The 19,916-nt window shown below is 34.7% G+C and overlaps 1 protein-coding gene across 1 annotated transcript; it reads right to left on the bottom strand.

Moving 5' to 3' along the window:
- Window positions 1-10,703: 10,703 nt before the first annotated feature.
- On the bottom strand, window positions 10,704-14,925 carry LOC129873281 (calmodulin-binding receptor kinase CaMRLK). Its single transcript, XM_055948345.1, has 2 exons — window positions 13,350-14,925; window positions 10,704-12,086 (listed from the first exon to the last, which is right to left on the bottom strand). The coding sequence occupies exons 1-2, from the start codon at window positions 14,749-14,751 to the stop codon at window positions 11,458-11,460; spliced, it is 2,031 nt and encodes a 676-aa protein (XP_055804320.1). The 5' UTR covers window positions 14,752-14,925; the 3' UTR covers window positions 10,704-11,457.
- Between the last annotated feature and the right edge of the window lie 4,991 nt (window positions 14,926-19,916).

A 19,916-nucleotide genomic window follows, 5' to 3' on the forward strand; every position in this document is an offset into this window, starting at 1 on the left:
GTTTTGCCGAGAGTTTTGATAAAAATGTCTGTCAATTGTAAAGATGTTGAAACGTGGGACGGAGAGATCTACCTCAATGTGCTTTGTTCGTTCATGGAAAATTGAATTTTTTGTAATATGCAAAATGGACTGACTATCAGAAAACAATTTGATCGTCTTGGAATGTTGTATACCTAAACTCAACAACACACCTTTCAGCTACTTCAACACATAAGTGGCCACGGCCATGTACCTATATTCAGCTTCTGTAGAAGATCTAGAAAATGTGTGCTACTTCTTTGTCTTCCAAGAGATGGGAGATTGACCTAGAAATACTAGCCAACCTGTCAACGAACGACGAGTAAGCAGACAAGCCGCCCAATCAGAATCACACCATCCCTGCAAAGTCAACTCACTGTCGGCACGTAATAAAATATCTTGTCCTGGGGTGCCTTTCAAATAAAGAATCACTCATAAGGCGGCTTCCCAATGTTCAATTCGGGGTTCTTGCATGAATTGAGACAAAATATGAACAGATTATTCCAAGTTCAGTCGAGTGACCCCCAAATAAATCAAACGCCCGACTAATCTATGGTAGACCTCCAGATCCGACAACAAATCTTCATTTGCAAGACCAAGTTTATGATTTTGTTCAATAGGGAATCCACTTGACTTTGCACCTAACAACCCTTCTTCAGAGACAATATCAAGAGTATACTTACGTTGACACAAAAATAATCCTGATGAACTACGAGCTATTTCAATACCCCAAAAATATTTGAGAGACCCAAGGTCTTTCATTTTGAAACAATCACTCAAATAGGCTTAAGTTGCAAGTGCAGCGGAATCATTCCCAAAAATAATAAAATTATCATAAACCAAGATATTAATCTGAATATTCCCTCAAGTAAATGTAAAAAGAAAGTAATCAGAATAAGATTGTACGAAATCGTACCCTTTCAAAGCAGTCACCAATTTTGCAAACCAACATATAGGGGCTTGTTTCAACCCATCTAACGATTTGCGCAAATGATACACCAACGTAGAATCTGGACTTTCAAACCCGAGAGGGAGATTCATATACACCTCCTCATCAAGGTCACCATGTAAAAGGCGTTATAAACACCCATTTGGTGAAGTTCCCAATTTTTGGATGCTGCAATAGCTAGGAAGGCTCGAACAGTAGTCATTTTGGCGACCGGAGAAAAAGTTTCACTGTAGTCAATCCCTACTTGTTGATGATTTTCCAACACAATTCAGCGCGATTTGAGTCGTTCCACATCTCCATTTGACAAAAACTTGGCCTTGTACACCCGTTGATTATCATGTGCTTTCTTACTCGGAGGAAGATGTTCCAAAGTCCATGTACCATTGTCTTTCAATGCACGTATCTCTTCTTTCACTGAATGTCTCCAACCTTCGTGTTTCATGACTTTTTTGAAGGTCATAGAATCCTTACCCGAAATAATAGCTGTAAGAAACTTACGATAATTTATAGAGAAATTGTTATAATTAATATAGTGTGTCAAAGGATAGGGAGTACCCGATGATTGATTGTTAATCGTAGTAGGAGACGGACTATTAGCAAAAATTGAGTGTGTCACATGATCACAAAGAAAAAGAGAGGGAAATTTCTCCCGAAAACCATTACCCAAGAAACCTTCCACATCCATGGCTGGAGTATGGTGTTGTTGCCCTCCCTCGCTGCCAGCGGGTTTGGCAGTGGCCGATGGCTGCAACTCGTCCTGGCTGCCAGCAGGCACTTGTTGGGTTGTTGCTATCCGACAGTCTTTGAACTATCAACTTCGCCCCCTAAATCATTCTCGTACACCATAAAATCACCATCGATTTCAGCACCACATCAAAAAAATTATACAAAATAGAAACATCATCCAGACAAGCAAAAGTAAACATATTCTCCACAAAACTTCACATCACAAGAAAAAAAAAATCAATCATATCAAAATCAAACAACCGCCACCCCTTCTTACCAAACAGATATCCCACAAACAAACACTTTCTGCTTTGACTAGCAAATTTGTCACCCTGAATTTTTTTATTATGAGCAAAGAACAAATATCCAAAGGTACAAATAATATTGAAAGAAAGAAGTTCATTGAATAAAATTTTGAAAGGTGTTTTATTTTGTAAATTGGGTGTGGGGTACGATTTATGAGATGAGATGCAGTAAGAACACATTCACCTCAGAAAAAAATAGATAAATTGGCCTGAAATTTCAGAGCTCTCGCACATTCAACACATGTTTATGCTCTCTCTAGTCTCCTATTTTATTGCGAAGTCCCCACACAAGAGGTTTGAAACAGAATACCAGTGGTAAAAAAAAATAATCGATCAAATAATTAAATTCAGTACCATTATCACATTATACAACTTTAATTGTTTGATTAAATTGTCGATCAACCATAGCAATAAAAGCCATAAACAACTGAAATACTTTTGTTTTATCAACCAACAAGTAGATCCAAATAGTTCGAGAAAAATCATCAACAATTATTAGAAAATAACGAGCTCCACATGACAAAACATATCAATATGGACCCCACAAATTATAATGTATTTTCTCAAATATTTTAGACGTTTTATTATCACTTAAAGAAAATTTGTCTCTAGGATACTTAGCACGGAAACACATTTCACAACCTTTTGCCAAACTACTGTTATCACTACAAACATAAGAAAGTAACTTAAGAACTCTCTCAGAAGGATGCCCAATCGTCGGTGCCACAATTCCAATGCTGACGCTTCTATGACAGTAGACACATGTTGCACCAAGTCTGGTTTGTATAGTTCGTCCCTCCTAACTCCTGTTCCAATCAGCTTCTTTATTGGGTCCTGAATAGCACACATAAAAATTAAAAGAGATAACAGTACGTAAATTATTAGTAAGTTAGGGACGGAGAGTAAGTTGCAACATAAATAAGGCACATAAAGGATATGATGTAGGTGATTTTATCTGGCAGTCGAATGGAACCTTTCAAAGAAGCAAACACTTTTTTACCACTAGGCAAATCAACTGGACAATCAACAGTATGAATATCAAACAACCAAGATTTCTCACCGGTAACATAATAGGTAGCACCGGTGTCAATAATCCAAGAAGAAACATCAAACTTACCATTTAAATAATTTTCTAAAATTATAGCATTACCAAAAACTCTTATAATAGCCTTCCATTGATCAGAAGTAAAGTGCTGACCCATAACAACGGTATTTGATAGTGGTGGAGGAAGTATGTTGTCACCAGCCATGAAAATTTATGTTGAAGAAAAAAATGGCTCTGATACCATGAAAAGAACTGTACAATCTTAACTTTCCTTTATTCATTTCTCAAGAGAGAATATATATGTGATACAAAATATATAAAGAATTATATGATAATTATTTCTCTACAAATATGCTATCAAATATTATACTGCAATATATAGAAAATACAAGTGAACTTAAAGAAAATAATCTTTTAATGAAACTTTAGCCGATCGTGACCAAGAAACCGCTCGTTTCTCTTGGTGGGCGGGAAATGCCCGACATTTCAATTTAATGTTAAGATATCAAAATTATGTCAGTATTAGTGGTATCAACAAAAAAGAGATACAAATAAACTATCTAGCAAGAGAAGCAACGAAAGAAAGTAACCTCAACAATTTTTCAGACTTGAGGTGAGTTACGCAAATAAGCAATATGTTTGTGCAAATGTACCATTGTTTTGTTCCTGTATTGTATAAATGTATGCAGAAACAACAATAATTATAACTCCACCTCAATTCTGAACAAAATAAATTTAGTTATTGTTAGGTATTGGATGCTTTTCAAGTGGGCCCCACTTGTAAGTGGGCAACTTGCCCACTTGGTATGTAATCAAATTCTTTGCCTATATATATATGTGCAATGGCGGAGGAAGAAAATCACATAGACAGAAAAACATGCACAGCTCCTCTCTTTTCCTCTTTCCCTCATTATCTCTCTTTAATTATTTTTGCCAAGTTAGTTATTTTCATAACACGTTATCAGCATGAGGCTTCAGCTATTTTTAGAAGGTAACAAAAAGTAGTAAAAGTTTTATTTAATTATATTTTCATAAAATGATAAATATTTCCAAATTTGAATTTGTTGCCCTTGATATCTTTGAAAAAGGCTATTCATTATGGACACTTGATGCTGAAATTTATTTAGAATCAATGGGTCTCGCAGACACCATTAAAGATGATAATATGACATTCAATCAAAACCGTACTAAAGCCATGATATTTCTCTGCCACCATCTTGACGAGGGGCTAAAATTACAATATCTCTCATTAAAAGACCCCCTTAAATTGTGAAAAAATTTAAAAGAAAGATATGACCATCTAAAATTGGTCATGCTTCTACAAGCTCGTCATGATTGGCTAAATCTGAGATTAATGGATTTCAAAAATATAACTAAATATAATTCTACTCTTTTTAGAATTATTGCTCAGTTAAATTTATGCGGAGAAAAAATCACTGAGCAGGATAAAATGAAAAAAACATACTCCACATTTCCATCCGCGAATATGCTCCTACAGCAGCAATATCACGAAAAAGGTTTTAAAAAATATTCTGTTTTACTTTCTCACCTTCTGATTGTTGAATGCCACAATGAACTATTAATGAAAAATCATAATAGTCGGCTAGTTATTTCTTTGCCACTCTCTGAAGTGAATCAGACAAATTATAACCAACGAGAAAGAGGTCATGGTCCCAATCGTGGTCGTAGTTGTGGTCAAAGAAGAAATTTTAATCATGATACTCGGCTGGCACCGAGAAATGACCAGCAATATAAAAGGCAGGGTAAAAAGGCAGAAGCTTTACCGAAGAAAAATTCAAAAATAATATGTCATAGATGTGGAGGTGTGGGGCACTGGTCACGAATTTTCCGGTCATCAAAGCGCCTAGTTCAGCTATATCAGACATCTTTGAAAAGGGCAGAAAATAATCTAGAGACAAACTTTATCTCTGAAGATAATATAGAGCCTATGCACCTTGATGTAACTGACTTCTTTAATTCTTTAGATGACAATATGAATATTGATAAGACTAATAATATATAATTTTCTTTTATTTATCTGTACTAAAGATTATGTTTGTATTGTTTTTCAATTCAAGTAAAATTTGTGTAATGAATCATGTATTAATTATAATATTTACTTTATTTCCCTTTTTAAAAAATAATATGGATATGCCTCAAATTTTATTTGGATCAACGACCAATTACGAGGATCTTTATGTAATTGATAGTGGAACAACCCATGCTATATTTAAAGACGAAAAATATTTTTCTAATTTACTAAGAAGAAAAACAAATATTACTACAATTTCTGATAATTCAAAAATGATAGAAAGCTCCGGAAGAGCTACTATAATTCTGCATAAGGGGACAAAAATTATTATAGAAGATGCACTATTTTCTTCTAAATACTCAAAAAATTTGTTAAGTTTTAAAGATATCCGCAGAAATGGATATCATGTTGAGACACTAAATGAAATGAATATTGAATATCTTGGTATAACCAAAAGTGTCTCAGGCTAAAAATATATTTTGAAAAATTACCAACTTTGTCGTCTGACCTATATTATGCAAAAATTAGTATAATTAAAGTACATATAATCGTAAATCAGAAGTTTATTGATCCAAATATATTTGTGCTATGGCATGATCGAATAGGTCATCCTGGATCAATAATGATGATACGAATCTTGAAAATTCAACTGGACATCCGTTGAAGAACCAAAAGATTCTTACAAATGATGAATTTTCATGTGCTGCTTATTATCAAGGCAAATTAATTGCCAGACAATCGATTCTGAAGATCGATATAGAATCTCCTAATTTTTTTAGAGCATATACATGGAGATATATGTGGACCTATTCATCCACCTAGTGGATTGTTTAGATATTTTATGGTCCTAATAAATGCATCATCTAGATGCTCTCATGTGTGCCTGTTATCATCTCGCTACCTGGCATTTGCGAAGTTGTTAGCACAAATAATAAGATTGAGAACGCAATTCCAGATTATCTGATTAAGGCCATTCGCCTTGATAATGCTGCAGAATTTACATCTCAAGCATTTAATGATTATTGCTTATCAATTGGGATAAAAATTGAACATCCTATTGCTCATGTTCTTACTCAAAATGGCCTTGCAGAATCATTTATAAAGCGCCTACAATTGACAGCAAGTCATCTACTAATGAAAATAAAATTGTCAATTACTGTTTGGGGTCATGTTATCATACATGCAACAGCACTTGTACGTCTCAGACCGACACATTATAATAAATACTCTTCGTCATAATTAGTATTTGATCATGAACCAAATATAGCCCATTTAATTTTTTTTGATTGTGCGGTTTATGTGCCTGTCGCATCACCACAACTTACAAAAATGGGCCCTTAATGAAGGTTGGACATCTATGTTGGGTTTGACTCATCTTCCATCATTCGATACCTTGAACCGTTGACTGGAGACTTATTCACTGCTCGATTTGCAGATTATCGGTTTGTTGAAACAATTTTCTCGCCATTAGGGGGAGATAAAAAGGAACCTGAAAAAGAAAAAGAAATTGCGTGAAAAGTTTTATCACTATCTCATTTTAATCCACGCACCCGCATATGTGAGTAGGAGGTCCAGAAGATCATTCACTTGCAGAAAATAGCAAATCAAAAGCCAGATGCATTTACTGATTTGAAATGAATAACTAAGTCACATATTCCTACAGTAAATATGTCTACCCGGATTGATGTCCCAAAAGGACCATCTACTAGTATCATAGCTTCTGAATCCGAAATACGCCTGAAACGTGGTAGACTATTGGGATCAAAGGATAAAAATCCTAGAAAGAGAAGTGTGAGAAATAATTAAAATGATACTACACAAGAACCTCCTGAAGAAGGTCAAGATTTGAGTATTCCTGATATTCCTGAAGAAATCAGCGAGCCCGAGACTCAAATGAATGAAGAACTTTCAATAAGTTCTACCGGTGATTAGATAAATCTAGATAGATTGAAAATTATGGTGGATAATATTTTTGCATATAATATTGCAATTAATCTCATGCAAGATAGTGAAAGTCTTGAGCCTAAATCCATCGAAGAATATCGGTGTAGATGTGATTGGCCAGAATGACAAAAGGCAATCAATCTGAATTAGACTCACTTGCTAAACGTGAGGTTTTTGGACCTGTACTCCAAACCCCTGAAGGTGTGAAACTAGTTGGCTATAAATGGGTTTTTGTGCGAAAATGAAATGAGAGAAATGAAATTGTAAGATAGAAAGCACGCCTTGTTGCATAAGGATTCTCTCAAAGACCTGGGGTCAACTATGAAGAAACATATTCACCTGTTATAAATGGAATAATATTTAGATATCTCATCAGTTTAGTTGTTCACAAAAATCTTGATATACATCTAATGGATGTGGTTACAACTTACCTGTATGGTTCACTTGATAATTAAATTTACATGAAAATCCCAGAAGGATTAAAATTGTCTGAAGCATGTAATAAGTCAGGGGAAATGTACTCAATAAAACTGCAAAGATCATTATATGGTCTGAAACAATCAGGGCGCATGTGGTATAATCGCCTAAGTGAGTACTTAATAAATGAAGGCTATATTAATGATGTTACTTGTCCATGTGTTTTTTTATTAAGAAAATGAAATTAGAGTTTGTTATACTCGCCGTTTATGTTGATGACATAAATCTCATTGGAACCCCTGAAAAGGTCCAAAAGGCGATTGAGTATCTAAAGAAAGAATTTAAAATGAAAGACCTTGGAAAGATAAAACTTTGTCTAGGTCTGCAAATTGAACATTTAGCAGACAAAGATTTTGTCCATCAATCTGCCTACAATGAGAAAATCTTAGAAAGATTTTACATAGACAAAGCACATCCATTAAGTACTCCAATGGTTGTTCGATCACTTGAAGTGGAAAAAAGATCAATTTCGACCTCTAGAAGAGGATGAAAAAATTCTTGGTCTTGAAGTACCATATCTCAGTGCTATTAGCGCACTTATGTACCTTGCTAATGTAAACAAGCCTGATATAACATTCTCTGTTAATTTGCTGGCAAGATATAGTTCATCCCCTACGTGAAGACATTGGAACGGTATTAAACATATTTTGCGATACCTGAAGGGTACTATTGATATGAGTTTGTTTTATAGTAACAAAGATTGCGGAGACCTTATTGGTTATGCAGATGCAGGTTATTTATCAGACCCACATAAAGCTCGATCTCAGACAGGCTATCTATTTACACACGGAGGAACTGCTATATCATGGCGATATACAAAGTAGTCCATTGTTTCTTATTCTTCAAATCATGCTGAAATAATAGCTATTAATGAAGCAAGCAGAGAATGTGTGTGGTTGAGATCAATGATACAGTTCATCAAAGAAAATGCAGTCTGAAAAATGATGTTAAAGTACCCACAATTATATTCGAAGACAATGCTGCATGCATAGCTCAATTGAAAGGTGGATTCATAAAAGGAGACAGAACGAAACATATTTCACCAAAATTATTCTTCACACATGATCTACAAAAGAATGGTGATATTGATGTACAACAAGTTCGTTCGAGTGATAATCTTGCAGATTTATTCACAGAGGCATTACCAACATCAATTTTTGAGAAATTAAGATATAAGGTTGGAATGTATCGTCTCCAAAATAACAAATGAAGCTTTCATCAGGGGGAGTAAAATACGCGCTGCACTCTTTTTTTCTTAGCCAAGGTTTTGTCCCACTGGGTTTTCCTGGTAAGGTTTTTAATGAGGCAGCAATCAAGACGTATTACCAGATATGTAGACACAATATCTATGGAGGTTCAGAATAATATGTATTTTTTTAAACTAGAATATCATTGATAACCATGGGGGAGTGTTAGGTATTGGATGCTTTCCAAGTGGGCCCCACTTGTAAGTGGGTAACTTGCCCACTTGGTATGTAATCAAATTCTTTACCTATATATATATGTGCAATGGCAGAGGAAGAAAAACACGTAGACAGAAAAACACGCACAACTCCTCTCTTTTCCTCTTTCCCTCATTATCTCTCTCTAATTATTTTTGCCAAGTTAGTTATTTTCATAACAATTATCTGAATTATCAATGTTTATGTACACACTTAAGTCCGACACGTTCTAACCGTATTTAAAAAATAAAAATAAAATAAAAGAACCCCACGGCACGCATGGTTGCTTTGATTTTTCAATTAATTGTAGTTTCATGTAAACATCACTGTCTTTCTTTATCATAGTTCATCAGTCATCACACACAATTCAGTGGACTCTTTTAACTTATTTTCCAGTTTGTTCTCTAGTTTGGTTTATGGACCATTCTATTCCCTCATTTGATGACTTTAATTTTACCCCTTACCTATTTCTAGATCCAAACATGTCTCAATCTTCTTTACATGGACAGCACATGAAACTCTTTTTTATTTTCAAAAGCATGCAAATATATATATATATATTGTAAGATCTTACCAACCCCGGCCCTAGGAGATCTTTTCTAGTATTGTTATTTCTGTAGTTTATCTAAGGTTAATAGACAGAAAACTTAGCTAAACTCAAATAACCTTATGTAATAAGGAAACAGAAAACTTAGCTAAATTGTGTGCTGGCATATTCCAAAATCTAAAAATATGTAAATTTTCAAAGAAACTCATAAGCTTTCAATATCTTTACAAAAGTAAGTCTCTATCTCCGATGAAATTACATTTTTTTTCAGTATTATATCCATCATATAGTTTTTGCATCAGTGAAATTTGCGCCATTTATTTTCCATAGCATTTTCCAGCGTTTCACGAATTGCTAGTGCTTGGGCGATGCTTATTTTAGGTTGGGAAACCAATATATATTATATAAGATAAGGAGCAAATGATGTTTCTGCCTTTTTCTTTACATTGGCATCGATGATATTACATCTAAGAAAAGTGGGAAAAGTAAAAAGGTTAAAGCACCAAACCTTTGAAAGTGAGACAATTGAAAATGGAGCTTCCATACATGTTGATTTAGCTTTTTAAATACTTTTCCCTCATTATTTTGATCCCTAAAATAAACAGACCCCCCAAATCTTCGTTGGAACATACAATAACCAATGGATAAATATTTTACTCCACTTCTTCCATCACTCAATCATTCTTTCAATTCAATATTTCTTTTTGTTATTCGTTAAACATATCACTCCTACTATGGTTTTTTATACCAATCCTTTCCCTTGACTGAAGCAGTCTAAGGAGACACCAAAATGAGAAATAAAAATTGGAAGAGAACGCAACCTTTATGTGGCATTTCATGTGATATATATTTGACATTTTAAACAAGTACAAGAGATAATAAGTTACCTGTAAAATTTTAGCGTATAATATGAAAATTTTAGAAAACAAAAAGAAAATTTACGTATTATCTCTTTTATGAACAATTTTTTGATGATATGACAGGAAGTACGCACATCTATTAAAGAAAGAAAAAGGAAATCATATAATAGTCACTAATTGACAAAAGGAAGAATATCTCTCCTGCTAATATCATGTCTGCCATTGAGAACAAGTCAAAATTACGCGCTACTAGTTGATAAGAGTGGAATTTTTGCCTACAAATTTGACTATTAATATTTCCAATCCATGATTTATTTGTTTTTTGAAGGTTAAAGGCAACCCCATGTGGCCTTGGTGGCATCCAAATGCTTCAAAGCTTAATTATAATGAAAATAATAAGATAGTAAAAAGTCCTCATGGGATACCTTCATTGGTTCAATATTTGACCCAATCACTTTAGAAAAAGATTGTACTAAACCCCACCCTTTTTTCCTCTCTACAAAAAATTAAAGACTGCTCCTATAAAAAAAAAAGAAAAAGGAATAAGGCAATAAATAGAAAAGGAAAAAAGAACAAACAAACAAGAAAAGTTTAAATTAAAGAGAAAAAATAAAGAAGGGAAAAGAAAAGAAAACTAAAGGAGTTGATGATTCTAATGCCCCTTAGAAGAGACAAGCAATTAGTGGGATTCTCTGCCTTCTCTGCTCCACTAGAAAATAAAACAGCCCCCCATCCCCAAATAAATAAATAAAATCTGAAGGAAAAAAATAATTTACCCACAAATTATTGTTCAAAACTCTACTTTTTTTTCTAATTAAATAGTACTATACAAAATTACAAAAATAAAAAAGGTAAAGAAAAAAAAGAGGGGAATAAAATGAGACAAGCAAGCAAACATGTTCCTCTCAAGTTAAAGCACGTGATCTGCACGTGACTGCATGCCATTGATGAAGTGGATTGGTGGCTTGTACTGTTGACTTTCTACTGGTCAATCAAACACATGGGAGTACAATAATGCAATGACGCCAGTCCGTCTTTCTCGTCGTGCAAACCACGCGCTGGAGTGAGAGTGGTTTGCCTAAAGATTATAAATTTTGCATTTATCGACTGAGTCAACTCGGATGAGTTCCGAGTTGGTGGGGCTGTATGTCTTTTAGCAAACCCAAAACTTGTTGCATTCTAGGCCGTTTATTTGGGCTCTCCGCTGTACACAAGTACCCAACTCGGAGGCACTCCACCATCTCACTCACTGAGTCACCACCGAGTCTTAGCCTCGAGTCAAGCGCATCGACTCCGTGTCCATCCTTCACTAGCCTCCTCACCCATTTTATCGTCTCATCCGAGCCTATTTTCCCTGTTAATAGCTCCACCAATACAACTCCAAAATCGTACACATCCATCTCAGTAGATCCATCGGCTCGGGTTTGGCTCAGTCCAAAATCGGCTATCCGAGGCTCAAAGTCATCAGCTAGTAAGACATTAGATAACACCAAATGCCCGTGAACCACCGGCTTTGACTGCGCGTGGTGAAGGTAGGCTATTCCACGCGCTACTCCCACCGCAATGCGGTGGCGCGTGTGCCATTCCATTTTACCGGGTGAAGTTATTTGGGACCCATTTTGTATCTCCCACGTGTCGGTAGTCCAATCTTCCACGTTGGTGGCAGCAGTTGGAAGCTCGTGTAGCCATCGGTGGAGGTCACCATTGGCCATGAATTCGCATAAGACTAGCTTCTCTTTCCCTGAGTCAAAGGGAAGTATTAAATAAGCTTTTAAATATGACTTTGATTGAAAGGAAAAATAAATTGGATTCTGTTCTTATCAAATGGAGCAACTTTTCTAGCTAGAAGAGTCCTCAAAATTATTGATACTACAATGATCAATCAATGCATGTCATGAAATAATTTTCCAACTTTAAGCATTTTCAATTGAAAATGACATTATTCTGAAGTCTGAACCATTAATGCTTTTAAAATATCCTCTATCTTTTTAATTCAAGAAGGCCTCCATAAAATAATACTTTATGAATAACATTTGTGCAAACATTCTTCCAAAAATCATGAATCAAGGTTGAATAATTGAGCTCCCAATCAGGTAATTAAGATTATGAAAGTTTGACTTTATCGTGCAAAATGGACACAATTTTCCAAGAGCATTATATAAGTGGCGTTTTGATACCTAGGATAAAGATAAAAATTTCAATATAAAATTTGAGATTAATTTTATTTTACTCCCTCCATTTTGAATTTTTAAGAATTTTTTTATTGTTTAAAATAATTAAATTATTCAAAATTCACGATAAATATTTAAATTTTTTTTATATTTGTCTTTTCATTTATTAAAATTTTATATTTTCTAGAAGATAAATCACACTACTTGTAAAGTTATGATTACAAATTATGTCCTTCAATATTTTTTTTAATATGTATACATTGATTAAAAATTTATTTAATATAGAAGGGAGGGAGTATTAAATTAAGGTATTAATTTTATTTTCACATAAAAAACGTAAGAAATTAATCTCACATATATTATTTTAATTCATGAAATATTATTATTTATCTCTGTATCAACCAATCCCATGCAGTTGAGTATTTTTCAAATCCCAATCTGGCATAAGATTTGAAAGTTTGACTTTATTAGGTAAAAAATGGACACAATTTACAAAGAGCATTAAAAGCCCATATAAATTGAATGATGTAGTGGTAGTACTATCATCCAAATAACTCACGCATTCCTATTTACTGCTCCGATCTTGTTGTATGTAATCATAACTACTGCTTACGTTTCTATGGTTGCAAAGATTTCTGTCTCATTTATTAGTGCCTGTCCTATTTCTCATCCCATCAAACCACGTGAACGCATTCAATATGCTCACCTCTAGATATTTTCACACAAATTATACCATCGGCACTCGCATCCTGAATTTACTATCAAAATTAAACTGTTTCATTCTAAAAATTTAATCTGTGTCACATAAATTGAGTTAAAAAGAAGATTTGTACCTGCAATGCAGAAACCAGAAATAGGCAATAGATTAGGGTGTTTAAGCCTGGAGAGTGCTTCAAACAAGGCAATAGCATCATGATGGCCTAGTTCCCTAGCATGTTCCAAGACCTTGATTGCCACGTGGAGGTCACCTGGAAGTACGGCTCTATAAACGGGCCCACACCTTCCTTCAGCTAACAATGACTCTTTCCCAAAGTGAGATGTGGCTGCTATGAGGTCTTTGAAAGTTAGGTTCATCAATGGCTTCTCAAACATCACTACTGCTGCTGAACTTGGTTCTTTTATGTCAGCAACCCATGAATTCCCTGACTCAGTCTCAAATGAAAATGGCCCTGATTTGTCCATTCTAAAGGGTATTTGTATTGGCTTTGAGATTAGCCATTTGTTCTTCCTAGTCAATGTTTTTCTCCTCTTGTATAGACACAAAATGACTGATCCCATGGCCAAGATTAGAAATGTTGAAGCAGATGAAATGGCTGTGATTAAAATTTTCTTTCTTGATTTGGGCTTTTGTGTTTTTGGTTTGATAGGTTTGTCTCTCATAGGCAACACTTTTTTGTGTGTTGGGGTTGTAAAGTTATGATTTTTATTGTGTAACTGTGAGGAGTTCTTGGGATTTGGTAAGAGATTTTTGGTTTGCAAGTGCCCAGCATGAATGAAAGAAGAGTTCCCAAATTTAGCAAACTGGTCTTGAGGTATTACCCCAGTGAAGTTATTGAATGAGATATTCAAGAAATCAAGACTGGACAGAGGAGGAAAATCATTGGGAAACTTACCATCCATGTGGTTGATGGAAACATCTAAATGTTTCAGTGACTTGATATGTGAAATGGGTTCTGGATTACCATAAATGTTACAGCTAGAAATGCTCAAATTTTCAAGCTTGGTTAGGTTGGTGAACCAAAAAGGCAAAATCTTGATATCATTATGTGAAAGGTCAAGAGAAGTGAGATTAGGAAAACCATAAAAAACAGAGCCTAAGTTGGTAAACCTGTTGAAAGAAAGATCAAGTCTTTGAATAGGTGATGATGCTCTAGCCACAGAAACTGCTCCACCTAGCCTATTCTTTGACAAATTGACTTGAACCAAAGATGAAATGGACCAAAACAGAGGATGAACAGAACCCTTTAAAGAATTATTTGATAGATCTATAGTATGAAGATGAGATAAATTTCTTAAGTATTTCCATGAGACTGTACCAGTGAGGTTTCTTGAAGATAAGTTTATCTGAGTTATTGGAGAGGAACAGTTTGAGGTGAACCAAGAGATGTTGAAGCCATAAACAGAGGTGAAAGCCTTTGAAACAAGATATAAATCTGTGTTGTTTTTGCAAGTGGATTCTGATTTTGAGAATGTGAAAAGAGAAAGGAAGATGAAGAGTGTGAAGAAGATATTCATTTTTTCTTGTGTTTGTGTGGGGGAATTGAAATTCTTTTTTTCTTTCCTTTCAGTTGGAAGTAGTTGATGTATATGCCATATGAGTTGATAAGAGTTGATGAATGAAGGGGATTTCAAGCGGAGGAAAATAAGTCCAACAAAATTGGTTTTATATGGAGAGAGAAAGAATAAATGATAAGAGTATGGCGGGGGGGGGGGGTTGTTGAACCTAATTTTCCTTTTGGGGGTTTAAGCATAGAATTTTCAAACATCCCTTTGATTAGCCAATTTCTTAAAGGCTTGAGAAAAAATTGGGACGTACTCTCACACCAATAAAACGAAAGTTATAATCAACTAATTAAACTATTAAAATTTTCTATAAAGAAGTAAATCAAGTAAAATTGTCATGTCTACTGTTATAAACGTTATATTAATATTTGATGTTGTTATTTTCGATTGATAAAATTAAATATTTAATCTATAGCTATCTATACTATCTTAAAAGCATAAGCTCTCTAACTTAAAAGTTGAATTACCTAAATATCCTTTTCATTTACTTAGTTTACCTAAATACCCTTTGTACTTACCAAGTATCCTATATTATTTAATTTTTAAAAATAGTTACGTTTTGAAGAGAATAGAACCGGGAAGAGTTGCCTCTTCTCATATTCATTCTAATTGTACTAATTTTTTCCAACTTATTTATTCGTTAAAACAAATTAGAAAAACAAGGTAAGAGAACAAAGACATACATCAACCGTCAACAACCCTAAACTCAAATACTGATTGCCTCTTTCGCGCACCCAACTCATATTAATGCTATTTTCCAATATTTTTACAACATGAGAAAGAAATCTTCCAATTTTAATTCTTAATGATGTGCTGGAGATATCAAAGGCATGTATTTTTAAGGACGATCTTCATTCTCAAATCTTTTCACTGAATGCATGCATATATCTTTAATGATAAAAGATATTGCTTGAAAGTGTACGACAAAAGAGACTGCATCAAAAGTAAATAGAATACCTAATTCATTTATTCCATAATTATCAAGCGTTTATAATTTATAGGATTTATTTTTTCTCTTCACTTTTACTTGTCCAGTTACTATTTGGCACACACCATAAAAATAATGATTACCATGAGTATTTTACCACAATAATCATACTATTTGATGTTTAGTGTTAGATCTTGAAAAATGAATTGGGTGATGAGTAATTAATACTATATATATTCTTTTGATATTTTAAAAGAAATAAGTAAAATTAAAAGTATATTTTTAGTATAGCGGACAAATAAAAGTGAAGGGTGGGAGTAATATTTATAAATACAAAGATATATTGTCATAATCTCATAACAAATTTTAGGTCTTTTATACATTTCATATTATTAATTACTAAGGTTATAATAATAACCTTAGTAACCGGGAGGGTACCCTAGACGTAACCGGCACCCGAAGGCCATTTCTGACCCCCGAGCGAACCACCTGGTCCAGTCACACATTCATTCAATCACATTCTCTTAGCGGAAACTCAATTAATGAATTACTATTCACAATAGGAGGGCCGAAGGCCAAACATTTATAAACTCGACAAACACATAAAATAAGATTCCTCAAAATAACCGTTCAACCTCCCCACACTCCAGTCTATGAAGCCTCTATCTAAGTCCAAGAGGTGCCAATAACAAGTCCATGGCTACCAATAATCAATATAAAGGAAATGACAACAAAACTGTATAAGAAGACTCAACATCCTCCGGGAACTAGGAGGACTCACCAACTAGCTGGGAGCGTATGTGGATCTTCAACGGAGCGCCGGTTGATGACCGCTAGTACCTGTCTCTGCATCATGAAACGATGCAGGCCAAATGGCATCAGTACATGAAATGTACGGGTATGTAAAATGGCCAAATACAACGAACATCAAGGAAGAATTTATCAACTCGGAAGCTCAACTCAAGAGGAATAACAACTCAATCAAATGTCCTAAGTCTAAACAAGAATATGATTTAGACGGGACCAATAACATACAATTCAACTCAATCTGACTCAGAGTACTATCAAGACCTATTGGGAGTTTCTCTTATCCGACAACCATCACTTATGAGCCAGTGAAGGTACAACAAAACGACGTTGTTGCCGCGCCCGTTCATACTTTGCCAGGGTATGAACGAATCAAACACTCATGGATCCAATCCAACCAAGTCCTATAATGTCAGGATAAATCTCTCGGGGAAGCATCCGACTTTAACGGTTCAATCCCCCGTATGTTTGGCAACATAGGTATTGGGTTCGAGTATGGACTATACTCTTGTCCAATTCGGTGCTCGATACTCCTCCCAAGACTCAATGCTCATAAAACTCCATCCAATCAACTCAATCAAATCATGTCGACAAGTCTCATTACAACCTTGTCAACTCATCAACTCTATCACAATCAATCTTAATCACATCTCCAAAAGAAATTTAAATGCACACATGTAGCATCATCTAGATATAATCAATCATTTCTTTCATCCATTTGAGAAATCTCTGAGGCTTATCACAATTTTAATACTTTAAATTGACATTCCATATTGAGCAACATTTTCAAGAAAGTAACATCCTTTATCATAATCTACATAGTTAAGAAGATAAATAAAACATATTTCACAACTCATTTCTTCATCAACTCATACTCACATAAGGGCTCATTTTTGGAACCTCTTAGCTCAACAACATTGACACATATAGAATTAAATAAATAGGAAACAAAACTCATTCAACCATAACCCATACCAAGGAACTCCATTTTTTTTATGAACATTTAATCTCAAACAAGAATAGGGCACATGGGTGGACTCAACCCATGTTTTTGGATAGCCTTACATACCTTAGTGAAGACTTGAAGAAAACCTTGGTGTTGGGTCTTTAATGGAGGACTCAAATCTTGAAGCTCTTGGAACTCTTCTTGTTGGAAATGGAGAAGAAGAAGAAGTAGAATAGAGAGAGAGAGAAGAACTCCTAGGGCTTTTTTCTAGAGAGAAAGTGGGGGCTGAAAAATGTGTTCCCAAATGACCAAGGGGAATACATATATAACTTGGGTAAGTTCCCAAATTACCCCTCCTCAAAAGGTCTGAAAATAGGCAAAAATGCACCTGGCGCGATAGTGGCGCGTCGCGCCATTGCAGCGCCAGGCTGAATACGCCTAAAACCTGCACACCTCGTAATGGCGCGCCGCGCCAGAGACCAAACTACTGAGGCATGTTTCTGGCGCGATAGTGGCGCATCGCGCCCTTACAGCGCCAAGGCCATATTTTCTGGGTTCTGGAAATTTAGCCTGAAAAACCCTGCACAACTTTTAGTGGCGCGTCGCGCCAAGGACCAAACTACTGAGGCATGCTTCTGGCGCGATAGTGGCGCGTCGCGCCCTTACAGCGCCAAGGCCATTTCCCTAGCAGTTGCAACCGAGGCCAAAAAATGAAATTCCTGCCGTGCTAGTTCATCTTAGGATCGTCATATCTTTTGACTCCGAACTCCAAAATTTACGTTCTTGGTGGCGTTGAAAAGAAGACTCAACGACCTTTAATTTGATAGGTTGTGGGCCACCCAGATTGACGTACTTCAAAAGATAGGGTCGTTAAAAGTCGACCCTTATACAAACTCATCCTAAACTTAGCCACGACGGATCTTTTGGACTTAGCTCGGTCCTAGGGGTCCTTGGTGACCCCACATCACCTCTAACACTGCTCAGTCCCTCAGAGACTCATCTTAACTCACGAATATACTTCAAGATACTCGGGTTCGACCCCTCCCGAACACAAGAAGGGTCCGAATCTTTGGAAAAATTTTGAGGGGTGTTACAGAGTAATATTTATAAATACAAAGATATATTGTCATAATCTCATAACAAATTTTAGGTCTTTTATACATTTCATATTATGAATTACTAAGGTTATTATTATAATTTTTACCACAGGAAAATGGATTGGTGATATAGAATTTGGTAACCTACTAACCTATATGAAAAATGTGATTATTAATTATTATTATTTTCAGAAAATGTGAAATATTCTTTTTATGGTTGCAAGATATGAATTATAATTTACGTTAACACTTATAATTATCTTGAGATGATAAAAATGATATAGATAAAGTATTGTATTGTCTTCTGCAAAATTACGCGCGCGCACATATATATATATATATATATATATATTCAATAATGTTGACCTCAATAATTAAGTCGTGGCATGAAGATCCACATTAATTATTTACATAAACTTGTAGTTCATTATATATATAATTTTACTTTACATAATCATGAAAGAAATTAAGTTTCTTCAGTGGTATACATATGCAACACACGTATTGAGAAATTAATTTAATATAAATATGGGTACATGCAAATTTTATGTTATTTCTTTGATATTTTTTAAGCTAAAATTTATCGAAAATAGCTCTATCTTTCAAGAAAGAGGTGAGATTTGCAACTCTACATATATTTTACATTCTTAGACCTTACTTATTCAATGATATTGAATACATGTTGTAGTTGTAGTTACTACTTGCTAACAAATTTCTACTCCACTATTAAACCGCGTGTTTGGTACCAAACGGTGCCCGGGAGACCTAGTTTGACCTGTTTCTAATCCTTGTCAATCCATTCTCTAGTGAGTCATTAATAAACTTATTAGGCAGAGTTTATTTTTTAACACATCACTATCCTAATTATTTGTCATTTTGTCGGCTATTTTTCTTTTTTTGGGGCTGTTGACAAGTAGGCTAAAGTTACTCAGGCAAGATTATTAATATAGTAACTCATCAATAGCTGTAAATAGGGGTGTTCAATAGTAATTGATAAGTCAATCACAAAATTAACTTATTGATTTATTGGTATTGAATTATCGAATAAATGGTTGAAGAACGAATTAAAATTTTATAATTAACGGCTTATTGATGTGGGGGCAGATTATTAAATTATCCTATCGGATAAATCGTTAATCTGTTAAGAATTACCATATACTTACACTTCTTTTCAGTCCGTAGGCAATTGACATAAGTCTTTTGCTCTGGTTATGCACAATTCTATAAAAATATGACTCACCAATTTGAAGCCATTATATCCTTGAATTTTGTTTGATGGTATATCTTCTCTTCAATCAACTCCACATTTTCAATGTCAATTTAAGTTCTTTCTCGTTGT

The sequence above is a fragment of the Solanum dulcamara genome, chromosome 11 (genome assembly GCF_947179165.1).
Source record: "Solanum dulcamara chromosome 11, daSolDulc1.2, whole genome shotgun sequence".
NCBI classification, from domain to species: domain Eukaryota; kingdom Viridiplantae; phylum Streptophyta; class Magnoliopsida; order Solanales; family Solanaceae; genus Solanum; species Solanum dulcamara.